Consider the following 22,715-nt stretch of genomic DNA (forward strand, 5'->3'; position numbering starts at 1 on the left):
TCTTGCTACATATTGCATGTAGAAATATGTAAAATACACGATTCAACAGGGGGAGACTACTTGCTCCAAAGAATACTTGCTCTAAAGATAAAGTGATGGATAAGATCACCATAAGAAATATGGTATCCACCATAAAAAACAACCACCACCACCACCCACCCACCCAAACAGCCCACACATGACATTTCAAAAGCAAAGAAGAATCTTTGCAGGGTGGCTTTTAGGCAACAGATAAATGAGAATACTTAAGAAGAGGTCAACACAGAGACAATTTCAGTAATTGCAGGCCAAAGTAAAGAAGAGAGGGAAATACTGTCTGTCCATCAGCTACCTTACAACCTGAAAGTTAGATAACATGAACAATCTGAAAGTCCAACTAAAACTATTTGAGGTTACCTTGGCAAGCCAGAAGAGCATGACGACAATCTTCCATATTGAATCCCAATTCCTGAAGGCGAGCCAGCTGTATCTCTGTAATTAAGCAGTTAAATACAAATCCATGTCAGTTATCTACTTAACTTGTTTTAATTTCTGAAACTATATAAATATACACCTGTATGAAAAAAAGCATTTTCTGTGTTTCATTTAAGATTGCAGCTGTAGAAAGAGCATAAGATTCAGTGCTGCTTTTACAAAAAAAAAATGCAACTCCCAAAAATCCTGTGCGTACGTGTGCATCTATTATGAACTATTTTTATCTTCCTGCAGAAAGTTAACATACTCCCATAGATTTCAGTTGGGACTATTTAAATTGGGAATGAGATAATTTTTTTTTGTATACCAAATCCTTCATCTGGAACACAATTCATCACTTATTTTGAACAAAAACAATTCATTATTTATTTTGAACAAAACATGTGACTCAAGAACATAGTAGCAGGGAAGGAAACCTTTTTCACTGGTGTGTATTTATTCATTGTCAGGCAGCAACCACATGCAATTTTTAATTTGCAAAAAAGCAGTGGTACCAAAACAGAGTAATATGTTGCTGGACATGAAGAGATAGTTGGGTTATGATTATAATGATGGTTTCCATTTCATTACCAGTTAAATAAGTATGAAAAGGTAGCACCTCACCCCTGTTAAGTATTTTCTAAGTATTTCATCATGATGATGTATGATGACAACCGACACTTCTTAAAATTTTCTATAAAACAATCTGTCATACTAAAAGCAGAAAAGGAAACAAAACATTCTACTATTTTTATAGTATCATCAGTATAATGTTATCTTCAGACAATTCAAATCGATGAAATGAAGGCTTTTTCACAATGAAGGTATCTTCTGTGTTAAGTACGTAGTCTAGCTTTACACTGCTGAAACCTTCCTTAGAAAAGAAATGACTTCACTCCAGTGGTTAAGAACGTACCAACAAGAGGATCCAAAACACGTTTGGGTATCTCTCTATTTTCATTTGTGAAGCAAGAAGTTTCATTCACCAGTGATGAACCAGTGTTAGTCGTACTTTCAGCAGTCGATACAGTTGAGTCAGGCACAGCTGCACTGGTCTGTTGAGGAATTGATTTAGCGATTGCCAAGAAGAGTTGAACATCATTGTAGGACAGTCTGATATCCAGTGCTTGCAACTGAATCTAAATGGGAAAGAAAAAAAAAAGACAGTTACCCCTTTCTATACATTTCTCTTGCCTACTTCGGATAATAACAAATCTTCTTTGAAAGAAAGACAAAATTTAATATTAAAATCTGATGGAAATTCTGTTTTAAAGCTCCAGGAATAAAATTATTAAACTTCTATTATTACCTACTAATTATCAAGAGCATAAGTAGTGGGGCAGTACAGTGGGGAGTGGTACAGTAAATGTTTTGCTTTTGTATAATGGGAAAAACACGTCTTCTACAGTTGAAATTATTAATTGGATTCTTGCGTATGAAAAATCAGCATAAGATTACAATCACGTATCCTATACTGCATATAGTCTTATTCAGTCCTTTAATATTACCTCCAGAATAGGAGGAAAATCACCACTGTTGAAAGCATCCAACAGTCCTGAACCACGTGGGTAGGAAGGATTCTCAAGAAGTTCCACGTGAATTTGTACTGGATCAATAATTGACAGTGCAGTCTCTTGTTCATTTCCTAAACGGCATGAAAAAACCTATGAATTAAAAATAATGTAAAAGAATTAGAATATGAGAGCACAAGCCTGGCAATGGCCTTGAAATCATAGACTGACTCTCAACCACAAAACAATATGAACCATAACCAAATTGTTCTCTACAGACAATTCCTTTGTAAACTTTAAGGCAGCAGAGATTCCAAAATCTTTCCAGACAACTTCTGCCAGTGCCCCACTATGCTCTAAATTCAGGAAAAAAGATTCTGATATCCAACCAAATAGTTCCATTATTGCTGGGATAATTCCACTACCCCTCCCATCACAGATATGGGAAGTGTTTTGTTCTTTGGTCTACAACAGTCATTTAAAATTTATCGCATTTCTGCACAGCCTTCTTTTTCCAGACAAATTCTTTTAAACCTGATGTATTAGGTACTCCTCAGCTCTCAGTGTTCTTGCTGCTTTCCTCTCAACTGTTCATAGCTTCTTCAAATCTGTTCACCCAGGACTGGCCACAGCATACAAGCTGTGGTCCTACTTTGCTGAACAGGATTCAGGATCACTTTGTATACTCAAAACTCCTAATCAAAAAAGATCCATACTCACATATATTCCAATGGCACAATACTGCTTGTTCACCTCAAATCAATTATGAGTACAACCTGCAGGCCTTTACTGAACACATTGGCTTCTGCCTATCCAGTTATGCCCCAAATTAATTTGACAGTTTATGGTGGAAAACTGGATTATTAGCTAGCAATATTTTGGGACGAGGGGGAATGGACTAAAGTTGTGCCAGGGGAGTTTTAGGTTGGATGTTAGGAAGAACTTCTTTACCGAAAGGATTGTGAGACACTGGAATGGGCTGCCCAGGGAAGTGGTGGAGTCACCATCCCTGGTGGTCTTTAAAAGACGTTTAGATGTAGAGCTTAGGGATATGGTTTAGTGGAGGACTGTTAGTGTTAGGTCAGAGGTTGGACTAGATGATCTTGAGGTCTCTTCCAACCTAGAAATTCTGTGTGATTCTGTGAGATTAAAGCCAAGTGTTTCGGTGTCTTAGCGCAAAAAAATACAAATTCATTTTTAAAACTGCTGTAGAATAACAGCACCTGATGGGAATTAACACACTAAAAATGATCTTTAGACTACTTCTGTAGAATATGTATTTCAAGCATCTTTTCAATTTCATCTAATTTTAGATATTTTACAAAAGCAAGGTTATTTCTACTTACCTCAATGCCAAACAAACTTCCAGAGAAAGGACGATCTAACAACTTGGGCTTGTAAGTGAGAACAGTAGTTCCCTTCAAAATAATTGCATTGGTATCAAAACAAGACACGTCTTCAACGACCACAAATTCCGTTCCTGAACAAAACAGAATGTTTAATAATAAACAACAGCAGTTGAAATACCATTAAAGTACTTTAAGCATTTCTAGCAGGATTCTTTATTGTCTGCCTTTTACAGGTCCTGTTTGTACCTATCACATGGCTTTTAAACAGAAAAGATCCCATTTACCTGTCACATTAACCTTAACTTCCAGTTGTTTTTCTGTAGACACATGCAGTGATGAACGTTTTGTAACTACTCCACTTTTCACTGTTTTTGGAAGTACAGTTGTTTCACTGCTGTAAGTGCGTTGCCGGGAAGGAAGGGGATTTTCCCGCTTTTTGGTATCTCCAGGAGTATATAAAAAGTCGTGAACAAGTAACAGCCAGTCAAATATTAGAAATACACGAAGATTGTTCAGTACAACTGTAAAACTAGAGGAATCCTTAGTAGACCTATTAAAAAACAGACAGAGAAGCATACTTTAGAATTTTACATTTTGGTTATATTTAAAATTATGTTGAGAATAGAGTTTTTACTTGCCAGACAATATTACTACTCTGTGGAGCTTTACAGGGGTACATGTAATTTACAGAATGTCTGGCCTTCAAAAAATCTATTTTTAAGCAGACTGAAATTCATCAAGTTGTTGTACACACAGAAACCCAACATATCTTAAATTATACAAAACTTTGACAGCTTCTAAATTGTAATGATACAAAAGGTAAATTTAAAATCTATGTAACAAGCAATTAGATTATAAAAGCTCCTTTTATACATTTGCATTATTAATTTGCAATAACTCAGGTTTTTTAAACTGAGACTATTACTACTTTACATCTGTTCAGTATCAAAGCTAACATGCTGTGCATGAAATTTAGACCTGGCTCCATGCCCCTTTGAAAGATCAGACATGCAATGTGTTTCCTCTCACACCCTGACAGCATTTTGTAGCACAGGAAGTTTCTTTGTCATTCAGAAGAAACGCTAGACTTCCTGAACTTTTAGCATCCCATTCTCAGTATCTGGTTAAGAAGGCTAAAACTGTTTGACTTCATGATCTGGAATACCAATTATATTTGGTCATGCTAACTGGAAAATAATCTAAGAGCTTAAACTCCATGAAACAATTTTATATCCAACCTATTCTGGAATATAAAATCTCCAAAGAACTGTAATTCCTTTGTAAGAAGCAGCCTGCCTGTGCTGCTTCCAGCATTAAAATCCTTTAACTCTCCCTGGCTCTCCAGGATATTTCCAAAAGACACGAACCAGTATAATGCTATCTTGGAGCTCTGCAAAAGCTTACATCTAGTGCCAAGGATGCTCTCACCAATAAAAATCTAACACATGCTTATGTGGCTATAATTTAAAAGCGTAACACTTGGGAGGAAAATTCCATGAAACAACTGCTCATAAAACAGATTAGGCTATGCTGAGCAAACAAACCTCCAAACTAAGCAGATACTAGATCAATGATCATAGGAAAATCCAGAACATTTCAGTTGTTATTCCTTTGTTTTCATAATCCCACAGGATTTTAGTTTTATTCAAGTCAAAATCTTAAAGGCTAAGTTTGCATTTAGAAAAACATCAAGTACTTAAAACCATCATGTATTCTCCAAATCTGTACAACAAATTTCTCTCAATTGCAGAGAGCTTCAGAACAAATATCTTCAGCATCTTCCATTGGTCTAAAGTAGTCTTTTTTTTTTTTTTTCTATGTTGCTGCTGTAACTGCTTCAAGGAGGCATCATATGAATATAAAACTGTTGGAAAGCTAAGTTTGGTCAGGGGACCTGATCAAAAGTGAATGTAACACTTGTAGTCACCCACCTTCATCTTCATTTTTGTTAGTTAACATCCCTCAATACAACACTGTGACAATAAAGTTAAATGTTGACATTGTATTTTATATTATTTTTTTCAGTATTAAATTAGAACCAGTCATCCACTTTCTGATACTTTTAAGCATCCTAGGATATTTAGATGAGAAAAACAATGTGGGATAGGATACAGTAAAGCAAGCAGAAAGCGTTTTTTGAATGAAGTGTAATTGCTGTACTTATTCGATACTCTTGGAAAGAGATGTGTGACACCTACTGGAAAATTTGTGCAACATGTATTCATAATAATGAATGTACAGTGATAGGCCAGACTTAGCAAGTAGCTTTAAGCAATACTGATTTCAATAAACAAACAAAAACCACACACACACACACACACACACAAACAAACAAACAACAAAAAAAAAAACAGCAACACTAAAAAAATCTCAGAACTACCAACCTGTAATGCAGTTCAATCTGGATTGCTCCCGGACTACTAGTATTCTTTGATGACTGAAAGATGCAATTGAACACATTGGGCGTGCCTGCAGCAGACTTTTGTCCAGCATACCGTGTGTCAAATGCCATCATGGAATGGGAAACTAAGTTTACAGACTTTGTTCTATTTGAAGAGCTTTCAAAAAGTAACTTAGATTTCTTAAAATCAAACCTAGTGGAATAAAAAGCAAAATTATACAATTAAAGATCTTGCAGCTCATTTATATCCAGACGTCACTTGGTTTAGAGATATGCAAGGTATATTGCTAATATCTTTTTTAATCTATTTTCTGAAACAACTATAATCACATCTCATGCCACAGCGATGCAAATTGAATCTGTACTGTGTGTACTGCTTACCTCTGATACAGAACCTTCTGGATTGAAAAAAGAACAGTATAGACATGCTTCTGAAACAGCACAGTTAGTCAAGTATGCTCTTTCTATGTTGCTTCTGAAACAGCATAAACTTGACTGGGTTAGTCAAGTCAACTGATTTCTGAACTGTGATTTCAAGGACAGCTAGAAAGAGAGTACTTTTTGAACAGCGTCATTCTCTTTCATCCTTCAGAACAGCTGAAACTCTCAATTAGGACTAAACTTAAGAAATGCTATTTTGTTAAATTATGGAATCATAAATTCATGTATTACCTTAATTCTCATCCTACAGTGTCTCAGATGAGCATAGTGTTTCAGATAATGTATTCAGTAACAAAAGAAAATTCATACCTAGCTAAAGAGCTGCATCCATCCTTTCCTTTTGGATCCATCAGTTCCAGACTCACATTAACCATGTCAATGAGGAAAGACATAGAAGTATACACTTCTCCACTCAGAACTGTCTGAAAGTGGTAAACAACAACATTCTTTTAAGAGCATCTGTTTACGTTTGATTCCTCAATTAAATTTTGTTACTTAGGACAAATGCAAACAGTTAGAGTGTCTTTCTCCTTCAAAGAGTTTCATTAACCATTGCTGTAGCCTCCAACTTCAATAATGTCTATTAATCTTTTTCATATAAGTTTTGTAATTCCCTTGTTCTCAAACAAAATACTTCCCTTTTCTCATGCCCCCAAAACCAAACTGCTAATAACTCTTGCAGACAGTTTCAGGTGCCTTCTATTATTAAATGACTTGTGGTATCTGGAAATTTTAAAAATATTTTAGGTGAGAAGCCTGACATGAACAGCATATTCACATTAAGAGAACTCTACCCATTCTTGCCATAGTTCTTAAGAGAATACTAGATGTATCCTACTAATTTTTGCCTGCTGTGGTCACATAAAATACTAATTTTTGTTTCTAAAGAAAAGATTATAGCTGTGCAACATAAAGCTTGGAAGTCCCGTAAGATCAAGAGAAAACATGCCACTCAACAACTCTTCCCAGTAATAATAACACCTGATTATTTCCAGCTGCTGCCCACATTCATCCTGTGAGAATAGTATTTGACAACATCTCTAGAAGATGGGCAATGCTTGGAAACCTGATCATCAACAAAAAAAAGAGTAGCTCTGCTGTAAAGCTTCTGTTACTGAAATTCTTTCAGATTTGTAAGGTAAGGGGTTTTGACACAAAGTAATAAACATTCCATTTGATCTTTTAGTCACCTTCTAAGTCATTAAGAGTATCGCAGACTCAATGGGAAAGGTATCATCTCTCTGCACTTGTTCAAGTCAAAAATCTCTATTCCAGTAGAAAAATCTTAAGTTTCTTATTGTACTGATAATACGCTGCAAGAGCAACTCAGCTTAAATACTTCAGAAGAAAAAAGAAAGCAGAGTTTTCACAAAATTGTTAACTTTTTTCCCCACCCAAGTATTTCCATAGTTCCTCTTACATGAATTCTTGGATCCTGCAAATCATAAGGTCGCATGAACTCTTCTATAGGCTCCCCAAGGTTGTTCTCCAGCAAGCCACGTATCAGTTTATACTTAGGCAAATCCAGAGAACAATGGACTGATGAGAGATTGCCGTGTATCAATATGTCTGCAACTGCATGACTTAGCTCTCTACACCAAAGGAAAGAAATCCAGGTTTTCAAGGTGCAATAACACAGCAGGGAATACTTTAAGATACGTTAGAAGGCATGTAAAGCATTGCTTTCAGGCAGACAGCATAAAAAGATCCTGCTTAGATCAACTCACTTGTCTAAGTTTCTCTCTACTTGTAGCTTCAGTCTGAAAGGTTCTTTTAATAGGCTTCCTCCTGTCTGCCTCACAAAGTATGATGGAAAGCTCAAGTCTGCACTTGTATCTTCCACAGCCTTAGAATACTCTCTCGGGTATCTCTCCGCAGCAAATATGTCCATGTCCTGCAGATCAACCACAATGCAGTCTAAGAGGCAGATGTGATCCTCTGCAAGTGCACAGGAAATAACACATTAAACAAGAAAAAAAAAGAATCTGCAAAACTAATGCAACTTACCCCAAAAAAGAAATTTAGCTTCTCCTGGAAGTTATTCTGATTGTTTTTATGATTTTTATTCACACGCACCAATTTCTCTAACTATCTGATACCAAGCTTCTTCAGTGATAAATGTAAACTCTTTATTAGAGTTCACAATACTCCTTGTGTCTGTTATACACAACTTAAAACATACCCAAATCGCAGCACTGTTCTTCCAGAAACTGAACTAAAGTTCTGTAATCCTTTAAGCTGCAAAAAGCAACGCTTAAACTAAGAAGTTACTGATTTTAAAGTCTACAGTCTTCAGACCCGCAACCTTACATTCGTCACGAAAGATGTATGTCAAACTGTGCTGCATTATTTTACGCAGGAAAACAAGAACTAAATTGCGTTTCTACCATTTAAAACATACCTGGGTTGTCAGGGTTTGGTACAACAGGTAATTTTGATTGTTGCCCTTGTTGCTTACTCAATGTGCTCAGCATAGGCTCACTCTTCAGCCTAGAAACACTTGCTCCTGATGACTTTTTCATGAACAACCCTTCTGTCACTACTTTTGATTCATCTGCACTTGCTGTTTTCTTCATGCTGTGTTTTGGGGTTCCCAAAGGAGATGAAAATTGAAATGAATCCTGCTAATGAAAGCAATTATATAATTAACAATAGATTTTCACCTGACATACTAAGGACCCAATATACCAAGGTTCAAGCTACAGGAAGTCCTTGTCAAAAAAACTAAGTACTTTATTTGAATCACAGTATTTTTTTTTTTTTACCACTGTAGAAAGATAGTCAAGCTTTTTTCCTACCACCTTAACAGATTATAATGTTCTCTATAACAGAAAGCTTACCTCAGAAACATTTTCAAAGAAAGCTGTGAAACAATGATAAATTCATTCAAAACCAGCTGTTTTTGCACAATCAAAAAAACCTCCACGTGAACAAAATTAACATAAAATAGCAGACTAAGGCTGCCAAGATATCAAGCATATCTATAAAATAAAGATTGCTAAATATTTAAAAGCTGTTTTTCAGAACATCTTCCAATGATCTCAAAATATGCAGTGATTTCTACACAATCATGTCAGCAATTTGTTTATTAGAATAAGTGAATAAACACTTCTATACATAATGTCATAATTTTATGCACTATAAAGTTCCATCATAATACCAAAATGTGTCCCAGAATTTTTCTGCAGTAGCTGAGTTTAGAGATGGCAAAGTTTCCTACACTTATTCTTAAAACCTCCACATGCGAAAACAGAAAAGCTCATTTATATTGGTGCGTAACATTTTACACTTCCCCACCACCACATATCCAGGGGAATTCTTACAGGTTTCCACCTTCACAATACTGTCTAGCACCAAAAACCTGCAAAGGGTACAGCTCACAACACAGTGAACAAACGAGTTGCATCAGCATTAGGAATTATTCCTCCCATAAATGTGTCCAGTGGGATAGGTCTACACACTGCCCTTAAACCTCACTGAAAATTTCAGGGTTTTTTTAGTCTGCCCTGATTCAGATTCGATGAATCTTATGTTTCAGTTTTGTTCAAGTTCATGTGCCCCAGCAGATACAATCGTCTGTCATTACCAATCCACTTGGTTCCTTACTCTGGGATTACTGACTTTACCCATGACTGCAGTATTTTTACGATCATTTCCCATTTTTTTGTAGCCAACTTACTGATGTCATGATACAATCCTCACCCATAAACTTTCCTTTCCCTTTTTAATTTTTAATCTTACTTGCCTTACATGGTTTAAAATTATTATTCTTTGGAAAACTTAATTGCAGTCATGATTGAAGATTTTAAGATTAACAATTTGGAAACATTAGCATTTAACATTGCCCTGTAAAGATGAGACTGAAAGTACATGCAAAGAAAAACCATCACATCACCTGTAGATCTATGAATTTATGTAAATCCAAGTTAGTAGCTCCTCAGACATGCATAAAAAGCACACAGCAATAAATTTAACTCTGAATCTTATGGAATTTAGCAAGTTCTTTATATATTAATGTAGATAGGAACTTTTAAAGTGCTAAATTCCACAAGAAAATTTCTTTTTTTCAAATGATTGAGGAGCACCTCAACACTACTATAAGATGTGAAATACCTCAAATAAAACTGGATCCTTGTATGCATTGCCTTGTAAAATCAGATCCTCAAAAATAAACATAGGGCAGAGAAAAAAAAAAGAAAACTAAACAAGAAAACCGACCAAATGAAACAACAACAAATAAAAACAAAACACCAAAACACATTCACCCTATCCCATTTCAAAACATGAAATATATTAAGTATTATGGAACACAGTCTCTTTAAATCGACAGAAAACTACTATACACACATCCTTTCTATACTCTTACAACATTAATTTGGGAATGTACCATTTACAAATCTTTAAATACATCAGAAGAAAACTCAACATTACAATCCAATACTGCCTTACAATAATGCCATTGTTAGGTATTAATCAGAGGTAACAGACAAAATTCCTGTAGTGATGACTGCAGTCCACCTAAATTCTGTCTCCGCAGAACAAACACCCATTCTGTTGCATAGATTAGATAAAGAAACCCTTCCAAGAAGGATTTTCCATACCCCTGATCTTGTGGCTGCATCTCTCAATAACAACACTGACTGTTCCCTGTCCTGTACTTAGAGCCTTAGGTGCAAAACTTCACGAATGAAGCCTTTCATTAGGTTTTACCTAGTGAAACCAACCAACACATACTTGGTTTCATTAAGTAAAAGCACAAAGGAAAAAAAAAAAGAAACTAAGAACAATTCTGTTCGCCGACATTTTCCAGCAAGCTTCAGCTGAGAAAGGCCTCCATTCTCTGCTACTCACATTGTTGAAATTTTAGCAAAAAGCTAGTAAAGAGGGTTAGCTGAAAGCACTTTATTCAACAACCAGTTGGACTGAACTTTCTAATAGGTCCAGTTCCATTAATTTCCGGAAAACAGTCTCCCCTCTGACCTGAAGATCTCAGAAAGCAAGCACAGGTGTAGACAAGCACAAAATTGAACAGCTGCATACAATTATCAGCAGGACAGATTTAGAAGAATACCTAGTACACTGGTTTCACTACTGGTAGTACAAAATTTGCATACAAAGTAAAGAGTAAGTTTAATTACCAGTTTGATAAAGAAATAAAATTCACAAGCACTAGAAAAAACACAAGAAGCAACGGTGAGAAGTAATGTTCTTACCTTGTTCTTTAATGAGAAAGTACCTGGCATACCCGCAAACAGAAATCTATTCTTGACTTTCAGTTTTCCAAGATTAGCTACAATAAGACTATTAGACTTTGAGCTTTCAGGTATAAGCAGAACAGGAGCACCAGCCTCAATATCAAGAAGAACTCGGGAAGCTCGCTGTGCTTTATCTCTTACCTAAGAAAAGCAAACATTTGCTTGAAAACTTAATTCACAGTATCAGAAAAACTTGCAAGCATGTTGCTTATTCCCCTCCCCCCCATATTTTTATGTAGCATTTATCTGATAACATTTACGGAATAAAATATCTTTAATGAATTCTATTTTTCATAGGACAGAGATTCTTGTTAGGGCTTTCTGACATTTTTACACTCTTAAAAATACATTTAGGATCAATAATCATAAAAAAAAACTAGTTTACAGGCAGTAGGCAATTAGCACTGAATTCAGGATCACTATTCTTCAATTTACAAAATTAAGACAAAATTTTGTGACAACATTTTATGTAAAAATTTAAAAAAAGGAACTCTTAAACTCATTTTCAGCAGAGAACAAAGGCTAGTTCAAAAAGGACTGATGTAAACAGCAAAAACCTTTGCAACCGGTGCAGAAATCAAGAGTAAAATATACTGTCCCCATCGAACAGAAGCATGATAGATACTACTACTTAAATGTACTTAAAACTACTTTTACTTTTACTACTTAAAACTACTTAAGAAAATATTTACAAAAAGGAAAAAAATAATCTTTTAGAACAGATGTTTCCAAATCAAACTTCCTAAGTGATGCACTTTAATATACACAAATACTGTCTGCTCCAATTATGAGAAGTGGCTTTTTAAATAAGGCTATCGTATTAACTATATTAATTACTGCCACAAAGTTTTGTACAAAATCATGACTGTCATGATTATGACAAAAAAAGCTCACTTAGAATCATAGAACAGCTCAGGTTGGAAGGGACCTTAAAGATCATCTAGTTTCAAACTCCCTGCCAGAGGCAAGGAAACCACCCACTAGATCAGGTTGCCCAGGACCTCATTTAACCTGGTCTTGAACACTTTCAGGGGCATCTGCAATCTCTCTGGGCAACCTGTTCCAGTGCCTCAACACCCTCTCAGTGAAGAACTTCCTCCTAAACTCCTAACTCATGACAAATGAGTTAGGACAAATTCTAAGCTACATTTCAACTTTCAGAAGTACGATAGGAAAGAACAAAAATAAATAAACATACTGTTTGTCCTTCAACTGCTGCTCTTTGCCGCCCCAGAACATCCTGAAGCTGAGTAAAATGTTGGATGAAAGATACCACCTCTGCCTGGAAGCGCTGGGTATGCACATACTGAACAGATGCCATTCGTAGAGTGACACGAATATCACACTCCCTCTGCAGCAACGGGTCTGGCCGCCCGTATCTGTGAGAGAGGTGAAAAATAAAATGTAGCTGTCTACCTTAACAGACATTTTACAAATAGAGCTATTCATTATTTACATTAAAAATAATAACACATAGGATTGAACTGATGTTCATAGTATATAATTAAAACAATTTCAACTACAAATGTGAAATTATTTGTATTTTATATTAATTACTTTTAAATTTCTTATGTTTAAGCACTGCTGAATTTTAAATAGGTGAACAGAAATTTAAAATGTACCTCCAACCTCAACATCTAATAGATATATCTTCGGTTATTTTATACATCAGAACAGTGACTTAAAATAAGTACTCTATTGCATGATTGTATGCAGATCTTCCATGATAATAAAAACAGATTCAACTCTAAATCAGTGTGCTATTATATTTGAGATGAATCGTATAATGTTCCACTGATAATTTTGAATCTGAATAATTCTGGTGGGTGGAGAAGGGAGTGGATAACCATGAAACATCACAGGATAAGAACTATTGCTTTACAATAAGCCTAACTTCAGGAGTGCACTATGAAAAAGAAAACCCTTAACTTCAAAACTAATTAAGAAGCAATGGAATACCTATCATCAACTGAAAACTTCTTCCAACTTCTAGAAAAAACAACTATTCTATCTAGGAAAAACTATCACCTAAATACATTCAAGAACAGCTTTGGAAGAACAAACATTTTTTTTTCTCTCTGATAAGCCATTTACATTCAGCAGAGAAAAGTTAAAAATATTTCACGTGTTTATGACTGGAAATGTTCTAAGTCTTGTTTACACTGCAAGTTCCCAAAGCAGCATTATGCAAACCTCAAAGTTGTGGAATTTTTTCTATTGTTGTTTGCTTGCTTGCTTTGGGGTGTATATATATATAGAGAGAGAGAGTTAATACTCAGAAACAAGAGGTTTAAATGCATACTTATAGATTTGAAAAATGAGTGCTTCTTCACCACTTGTAGTGAAACGCTCTCTGTAAAATTCTCCATGTGTTGTAAGATCACTTAAGGACAGACTTCCAATACTTCCTTGCAGGGCTAAATCTCCATCTGCAAAACAAAAATCAGACAGTCTCCTCAAACATGAAATTTATTAAAACCCCAAACTTAAACAGAATTCTTTTTTCCTATAAAACAGTAATATATACTTTTATTCTGCTCTGTGAAAATGAAATATAAAATTTCCTAGCCAATTTCAACTAAAACGATTAAAGGTTTGGCAACTGGAGAGAATGCAGAATTTAAAATCGATACTGAAATATCCTGATGGGGAAGAAGCAGCATTGGGAAGAAAACAGCATCTTCCCTATGAAATAAACACACACAGACACACACAAAAACCCAAAGCAATGAGCAGAAAAAATAAAAGCACTTAAAATAGCAACTCCAATGCATACCTTTAATTTTAAACAGCATATCATGTCAGACCACCAATCTACTCACCAATTACCTCCAAGTGAGCTGCAAGTTTTGACACACTGGCTTTAGCAAGCTCGCTAGTTGTCTTATTCAGTACTAAAGATAAAGAATGGACCTGGTAAAACAAAAAGGAATAGGTTGGTATTCAACAATATAACCTTGTAAGTGGAGCATCTTGTTAGTTTTTTTCAAGACAATTACGTTATAACTTATGACTGGCAAACAAGGACGATTTGATTGGGAGACAGTAGATAAAAGCAGTCTTTTTACATACTTGCTTGCATATTAAAGTCTCCCAAACATCTTAGAATGATCATTCTAGCACTGTTACCTTCGTCCTCTTTCAAGATTTGCCATTTGTAACTCAGACTGCAGGACCTCTGGAGAAAGACTCTATATATATACACACATACACATGTATACATATGTAGAGTTAATTTAAAAAAGTAAGTCTAAGCACATACGTGTATATACACATACACATTTATAAGAGTACGCATATGTACCTATGCATATTTTTAAGTAAACCCCTAAGCACCTAGAAGAAGAGTTCCAATTCAGCATATCAGGTCTTCAATACTGAACCAACCACACCATTTCAGAGATCACAGACATTTAGGCCATGCCCTTTGTTATCCCAGGGAAATAAGAATAACCTTCCATGAGATTTATACTTTTCCAAGACTCTTATGCCTAGAGTTGACTTGGGATAGGTGAGAGTCTCAAACTCCACTCATGAGGGCTCCATAAGGACAATAAACATGGAGCATTCTACTTCAGCCTCCCTTGATGAGACATATACACATCTAAGGAGGGTGACAGGGCAACGGAGCCAATCAATTTGCAAACCTTTTGCTTTTCTGTAACTCCTGCCCCCACCCCCCTTTTGAAAACAAACAAACCCTGCCTAAATATACATTCTAAATGTGCTGTTTGATGTGCATTCTTCACCATAAAATGCTAATGTGATTTAAATGTCATCTTAAAACTTCTGGTATATGGAAACTTATCATAGACAATCCAATTACTATTTGCATCTCAAATATACCTTCAGATCCAGTTTAGTGTTTATAGGCTCTTGGGCTTGAGAAACTGATGAGGTATTTACTTCTGATTTAGTTGTCTGCTGAGTATCTTCAGGCTGTAGCTTCATAGCGTGATTATCAGCAGTGGATCCAATCCCAAAGAAATCCAGTATCACCACCCAGGTTTGCAAAGTTATTAAGACATCAAGACAATTAAAATCAACGTCTATGCTACGGTTAATTTTGTTATAGCGAGAAGAAAATTCAGGATGTTTCCTATCCACCAGAAATATATTGATATGAACCAATGAATCATCAAAGTGACTTTTTCCACAAGGCAACTTGGATCTATCTGCTGTTGGAGAAGGAGGTGGAGTCAGAGGATACTCGGAATCAGTATCTTCTTTCTGCTTCTTACGTGAGGCACAAACAGGTCTTTGGTATAGCTGAAAGACATTTGTCGCTTCCTCCATATGAGACGGTAGGGAACGTGGCATATCTGGATATTCTACGTTGGATACTGAGGGACAAGACTGTGAAAGATACTCCTTGTGTGCTAAACTGGATGGTTTGGGTGCTCCACGGGACACCATGAGATTCTTATACATGGAGTCTGTTTTTTTTTCCAGAAGATCTTCCATGAGTAGAGAACGCAAGGCAATCTGAACAGACAAAGTCTGAGGATGATCTTTAGCAAACTCAACATCAAAATCTTGAAATTTAAGGCTGACAAGACCTTGTGCACCAAGTGTAAGATCACCACTTAACTGAACCTGGAGCTCTGAGATGTGGAAGTTTGCTTGAATCTGAGTAAAAGATTTTGTTTCCCTGATAGCCAATGACTTGTTTGGAACAGAAGAAAAACTAGAATGGCTGAATAAGCCATTATCCTTCCATTCACTTGAAAATTCTGTGCCTGTACTATGAACTGATGCTGAAGGAGAAGTCTGACAAGTTGAAGATACACTAGCAGTCGGAAATTTGTTCAAGTCTTCATTGTAAATTAAATTATCCAGAGTTTGCAGGACTTGTTCATATACATGTTTTGCTAACACGACCTATAATGTAGAAAAAACATACAAAACAACCCACAATTACCACATGAGCTCTCTATATCACGACATATTTTAAAACTCTCAAGCAGAAAATCTGTGGTATTTCAAACTAGGCAAATGTTAAGTTTGTTCACAAGTGAAAAATAATCCAGAACAAGGTACAATGCAAAGCCGAAATAAAACAATTCTCCTGTTTTAATTCTGTAAGATTACACACTCTAGAAACATACAGGATAGGCTCCTAGAAAAGGATGTGTTCCTAAGTAAAAAGCATCCATGGAGTTGATTAAAAATAAATCACCATACAAACTAGCCTTAAATTACCATGCTGATATTATACATTGACATATGTAAGAAACACTCCACTTAGCCAGCATTGTTTATCTCATTAGTTTTTAAGTTTGTTTCCTCTGTTTAAAAATCTCTGCCCTTGCAGAGGTATTTTTCAGTATAAAAATATTTTAATTCTTAATTTCTACAACAACCACAAACACACACATCTGATGCTGGGATGTGGACAGTGACACACTTCATTTACTTTCTGTGATACACGTTCAGGGTAACTAAAAGCTAGACTTGTTTAGAAAGATGTCCAAAATGCCCCAAAACAGGATTAAATTTTGGTCATTGTTATTGTGACTTCACAAAACCATGAAATGGCTGAAATTGGAAGGGGCCTCTGGGGGTCATCTGGTCCAACCCTACTGCTGAAGCAGGGTCACCTACACAGCAGGTTGTCCAGAACCATGTCCAAGCAGCTTCTGAAGATCTCCAAGGAAGGAGACTCCACAACTTCTCTGGGCAGCCTGTGCCAGTGCTCCATCACCTGCACAACACAGATACGCTTCCTATGTTTGGATGGAACCTCTTGTGTTCCAGCTTGTGCCCACTGCCTCTTGTCCTGGCACTGTGCACCACTAAAAAGAACCTGGCTTAGTCCCCTTGGCACTCTCCCTTCAGGTATTTAGAGACACTGAAAAGATCCCTCTGAGCCTCCTCTTCTCCAAGCGCAACAGTCCCACCAACTCTCTCATCCTCTTCTCATAGGAGAGGTGCTCTAGCCCTTTGATCATCTTGGTGGCCCATAAGACTTCTGTGGCTTCTAACCACATATGCAAGGATCCAATTCCTAAACTACCAATATGTTAAATCTGAAAATATTTGCTTGAAAAATACTTAGCTTCTATGGAGGGAAATATATTTGTATTTTTAATAGAACTACTAGGTTACTATACCTGAAGAGAGTTCACAAATTTTCCTTCAATCTTCATAATACTTGATATTCCAAAGTCTTCATTGCTCAGGGGGAATGTTACATCCAAATCCCTCCCTAGAGGTATCTTCTCCAATTTAAACTGGATGGTGGTGTTATTCAGAATGTGGAAAGCTGTTAAGAGAAAGTAAAATGAAATCAATGTTATAATACGTGAACTGATTATCCTGTGTTATACCTGCTGTACAGCCCATATAGGAGCTATTAACTAGAATTTCTTAGCAACGCTAAAATAAGTAGATCTGGCTATGTTTTGTAAAATTACTGCATGAAAGGCATTACTCAGTTCTTGAGTAAGAGAATAAAAATGGATACAAACAAAAGAATTTGTCCACTGTAATTAAAATTGAGCAAGACGTTTCTGGGGGAAGGGTGAGAGAATACATAATCAGACCTACGGTCAACACCCATTTTTAGTGCTATCTGTTACATCAAAATAATTAAGAGTCCTCCAATTAACATACCATGGCCTTTATTTAATGATTCAAAGAAGTCATGACGAGTAAAATGGGATTCTTCCTGGCTATTAACACTGGCAGGACCTGAAGAATGTAGCCCATGAGGTATCTCACTTGTAGACTCCTTCTTGCTCATATGCTGACTGCTATTTAAAGAATACATTTTAATATCTTTAATTTCAACTTGCAGTCTATCACTTGTAGACTCATCTTCTCCTGGTACAAAATTCTGAATACATATTTGTCCTAGATGGCCTACAAGCAGTTCATGGCTACCAGGCTTTCGAGGTATCGAGACAATTGGTGATTCAATGTTTACATTTAATATAAGCTTAATAGTTTCACTTTTGAGAGGTGGTGATCCAAATGCATAGCCATCATTATCTTCTAAGCTGGCAACATCTCTTGATCTTGGTGCTGTATCAAACAAAGAAACCATTTCACTGTATTCAGCAGTTTTAGTTGCCAAGACCGTAGTAACTTTGGAAGCTGCACTTTTAAGCATGCTGCGGAAATTCTCCTCCAATTCATCCATTGACAAAGTTAGTTCTTTCAGAAATTTAGCTGAGTGGTTGTAGTGTAAGGAGGCCATTTTGAGGTTGAGAGAGCATTCCTCCTTTGATTTTTCTGTCAAAGTGAAACTTAAAGCATCTGGAAGGCTGCTTCCATCATCAAGTCTAAAGAACGATGATTGAAGGTAATCTACATCACCAATGAGATTCTCATACCTTCCTGTATTCCCTATGCTGACAACATACTGGTTCTTAATGCTGTCTTGTGTTAAATCCATAAGGTGAAGACATCCAAGAGAGCCATTCACATCAAATTTATTACACATGGAAACATTGACTTTGGTGCCACCAATACTGGCTGTTGCAATTTTTCTGCCATATTTTTCTCCATTTGTCATGCCAACTGTCCTGAGGAGGAGTATATTCAGCCAGTGAATATCAACTGCTACCTCTGTATTCTGCACGTAAGTAGACTGAAAGGTTTCCTGCTCCCTCCAATCTTTTTCCAAATCCACCATTAAAGGCTGAGGACTAGAGTCTTCTTTCTCCTTTGGGAAAGATTTCTGGAGAAAACCAATGAGTTCAACAATTGTCTCTGGATTAAGGATGATATCCAGGTTGTTCACCTGTACAGAGATTACCTGCAGACTGCTATCCAAATTCATCGATGGGCATTCTGCACTCACAAACTGATACTCAAATTTTATCAGGGACTCTTGATCTTTCCCATTGTTACCAGATGAAGTGTTTGATGCAGCAGTGCATCTCTCTGTCAGACTGGCTGCATCAACGGGATGTGCATCACGTGGTCCAGAAACTGGTGACTGAGCCCTGCTGTCTCTAAGACTCCCTGTTGGCACATCAAAACTCAGATTCTTATGAGAAGCCATCAGGAGATCAAAATCTGTTCCATATGTTTGCATAGTATCAACAAGTAACAGGCCATGAACAGTCAGGGACACTTCTGCATCGTAAGGCCTTTTCACAAAATGGGCATTGGTGCCAAAAACCTTGAGTACAGAGATATATCGTCCATTACTTTCAACACCCAACTGCATACAGTTTACTTTGAATTCAGCCAAAAGCAGCTGAGATTCAACAAGAACTTCCCTGGTATGTTGCTCTAGCATTACAACACTCTGTGTTAGATTCATTACAGAATCATGCAAACTGCCAAGCTGGTCTACCTCTGAAAAAATCTTGTCTTTTCCTAAATGTAGGCCATCTGAAGACTTAGCTTCGGATGCACTCAGCTGTGTACACCAGTTCTTCAGAGCTGATATTTTGTCTTCATTGATATGAATTTTCAAGTCTGGTAGACTGCCAGACAAGACAGCTCCTGGGTATTTTGGGTCAGATGTGTATATCAATCTGCGTTCCAATTGCAGATGAACATTGAATTTTTCTACCACATGTGTTGGACCCACGTCACTATCTTGAACATGCTTCCAGTTGTCTTTCACTCGGCCCACCATGATCTGAAGGTCCATAAATGAAAGCGTGTATCTCTCATACATTTTTTTACTCATTAAGTGTGCTTGTAGTTGCTCTTCGCTTATTTCTACACCAGTAAATTCAGACATTTTGATACCGCTGTTGGTGCTGGATTCTGGCGGTGGAGTGTTGGGAGGAGTTGCAAGAGGTGTTTTATATTCTTCATCACTTAGTTCATTGAATTCCGATGAAAAAGTATCTGCATTCCTTTTAGATTCTTCTGTGGATTAATAATTAAAAAAATTAAGTAACCAAAAGTATTCTTCCCCCCTCCTTAGGTATTTCCCATCATTACTTAATGATGGGAAACCCCACTCCCCAAATTTTCTTTCACTTTTTTTTTTAACTAAGCTTAACAGGCTAATGCCTCAGTTTCACGGGGAAATCCAAATCTACCTTGTGTAAACCATCTGTGTTCTTTTTCTAGTTTGACCTAAGATAGAAGATACAAAAATAAAACTCTGCACCTTGACTTTCAACTGCACTACAAAACTGTTCACCTTGCAGCCATACTTTTTTAAAAATTAAATGAACACCACATAGGTATCTCTTTCAAAATTTGTAACATATTCTCACAGACCACAAAGTTCAGCTAGATTTTAAATAGGTCTGATTTCATTTACAAGTTCCACTGTAATTTCTTTTTAACTTTCATTTGTTGTTTTCCTAGTGTAACAGGAAAGAAGTAATAATTTGTTTATGAAGCAATGAGTTTAACTTTTGATATAAATAAAGTAAAATCAATTTTCCTTTCAGTTTTTTTTAGGCTAGCTATAGACACATCTGCTAAAAACAGAGACCCATATGACTCCAGAGTTGGAGGGCTTATTCTAAGCATACTTTCCCTGAGAGAACTGTCCCAAAAAAAGGCATTCTACAACTACATTTTGTATCCCTCTAAGCCAAAATCTCATCTATTTAAAGTGCCTGACATACTAGTTTCCTACCTCCGCACAGCCTTCAAGAGGTGTAAGATACCACTACAGATCATTTCATTTAAAAGGCAATTTTACAGTCCTCACCCTCCACTCCAAAGAATACCCTTGTTTTCTTTGCTCAAATAATTCTAGACCATACCTTGAGAATTGGTAAGTAATATTCTTCCCAGATCTATAACGACTAACACTGGATCCACAAATTTGAAATCATCAGGAAAGATCACCTGAGGGGCAGAAATATCAAGGCACACTGTCCAGCTTTTGCTGTTTTCCTGAAAGTTAAGAAAAAAGAAATAAGGGTCCACAAGAAATAGCTTCCCTTAGTATAATCAAAGCAAAAACAAAACAAACAAAAACAAAACAAATCACTCTAGTTTGGCACTTTTTCCAGCTGAAGAGCTAACTTTCGCAAAACTTCAGACATGTTTGGTAGCTTGTTCAAAATAGCTGTTCAGACTTGCATTACATTCAACGAAGAGACACTTTCAGAAGGTGAAGAGTCCCATGCCAAGATAGTTGAACTGAACACCCCATCTCTCAGCTGGGGAGAGTGAACCTACCTCCATAGCTTAGAGAAGACATCTCTCATTTTCCATGGAATTGTCAAGGCTATCCATAAACACAATGTGCACTAGACTGTGTTTTATCAAACATCAAACTATTAGTTGAGAACAATTATTTTTCATTTCACTGAAAACAACCCTCAACAAAATTCTCTTGCCTCAGCCTATGGATAAATGACACTGATACATACAGTTATGTTACCTGAAAACTGCTGCTTTAATTTTAAGGATGAGTAAAAAAAAAAGGCACAAAAAATCTTGATTTTAGAAAATAATCCTTAAGTAAGTGACACATAAAATTAAGTTTGACCTAACAGACCTCCAACACACACTGAAGCCAAGAAGCTGCCATGAAATTATCTCAGTAACAGGGTCAAGAACAGAAATACACTGCTCTGCCATTAATCACAACACGCCTACACCACAAAAATGGACTGCTTCACAGCAAAATGGAAAAAAAATGTTACAGATAAAAGATTTCCAGGAGAGCTTAAACAACTCTCCTAAGCTTTTACAGAAACTTCCACATCATATGTGGAAGTAATATGTTTTTATTTGACCAACAACTACACATATAAAAGTAAATGAGCTTTCAAACACACAAGCCTTTTTCTAGGCTTATCTATAGAAACGTTTCATTGCTACCTTTAAGGCCAAGATGCCTATCAATACACTACCATGTGTAAAACTTCACACCTTCTCAAAAAGAACACCACACAAACTAAAAAAACCTTCTCTATAGAATTTCAAGTGCTAAAACATTCATTAAGAAACCCTATGTAACCACTTGGGGTCAAAAACTTACAATGAAGTCTCCTACTAGTAATCGATCGATAGTTTGTCTGATTTCAGCTTTTGTCTGCATTTTCAGCTTGTTGTACTGTCTTCTGGCAGCTTCAGCCACTTTTGCCTCTAACTCAGACTGGTACCCAAAACCTGTACAAGAGATACAAAACAGGATTAGGTATAGTTTTATTCATTTGTTATTGAATCAGAAAAAAAATAGAGCCAACTACTTTGAGTCGACAGAAAAGGTAAGTACTTAAACTCTTTTTTTCCTTCAGATATATTAACTGGTGTATTAAGAATGTCTTAAAGTTCCTTATTCTCACCCCTTATCTTCCCAGAAACCAAATGTTAACAACTGAAACTGCAAAAGCAGTTACTTTACGATGTTACTGGACTCCTA

The 22,715-nt window shown here is 36.4% G+C and overlaps 1 protein-coding gene across 5 annotated transcripts in view; it reads right to left on the reverse strand.

Moving 5' to 3' along the window:
- Positions 1–22,715, reverse strand: part of VPS13D (vacuolar protein sorting 13 homolog D) — a 103,797-nt gene that overhangs the window by 65,848 nt on the left and 15,234 nt on the right. For 4 of the 5 annotated variants that reach the window (XM_084495205.1, XM_084495203.1, XM_084495204.1 and 1 more), the window contains exons 17-35: positions 22,332–22,462; positions 21,103–21,235; positions 18,026–20,245; positions 17,524–17,675; positions 15,257–16,291; positions 14,233–14,323; positions 13,713–13,839; positions 12,609–12,789; positions 11,369–11,551; positions 8,557–8,779; positions 7,883–8,093; positions 7,576–7,747; positions 6,465–6,577; positions 5,698–5,907; positions 3,598–3,863; positions 3,311–3,444; positions 1,962–2,117; positions 1,370–1,592; positions 397–471 (exon numbers count right to left, since the gene is read on the reverse strand). In XM_084495205.1, the coding sequence (XP_084351331.1) occupies positions 397–471; positions 1,370–1,592; positions 1,962–2,117; positions 3,311–3,444; positions 3,598–3,863; positions 5,698–5,907; positions 6,465–6,577; positions 7,576–7,747; positions 7,883–8,093; positions 8,557–8,779; positions 11,369–11,551; positions 12,609–12,789; positions 13,713–13,839; positions 14,233–14,323; positions 15,257–16,291; positions 17,524–17,675; positions 18,026–20,245; positions 21,103–21,235; positions 22,332–22,462 (6,036 nt within the window). The remainder of the gene's footprint in view (positions 1–396; positions 472–1,369; positions 1,593–1,961; positions 2,118–3,310; positions 3,445–3,597; positions 3,864–5,697; positions 5,908–6,464; positions 6,578–7,575; positions 7,748–7,882; positions 8,094–8,556; positions 8,780–11,368; positions 11,552–12,608; positions 12,790–13,712; positions 13,840–14,232; positions 14,324–15,256; positions 16,292–17,523; positions 17,676–18,025; positions 20,246–21,102; positions 21,236–22,331; positions 22,463–22,715) is intronic. The other variant, XM_084495202.1, reaches the window with a different exon arrangement.

The sequence above is a fragment of the Aythya ferina genome (assembly GCF_964211825.1).
Source record: "Aythya ferina genome assembly, chromosome: 21".
Lineage (NCBI taxonomy): Eukaryota > Metazoa > Chordata > Aves > Anseriformes > Anatidae > Aythya > Aythya ferina.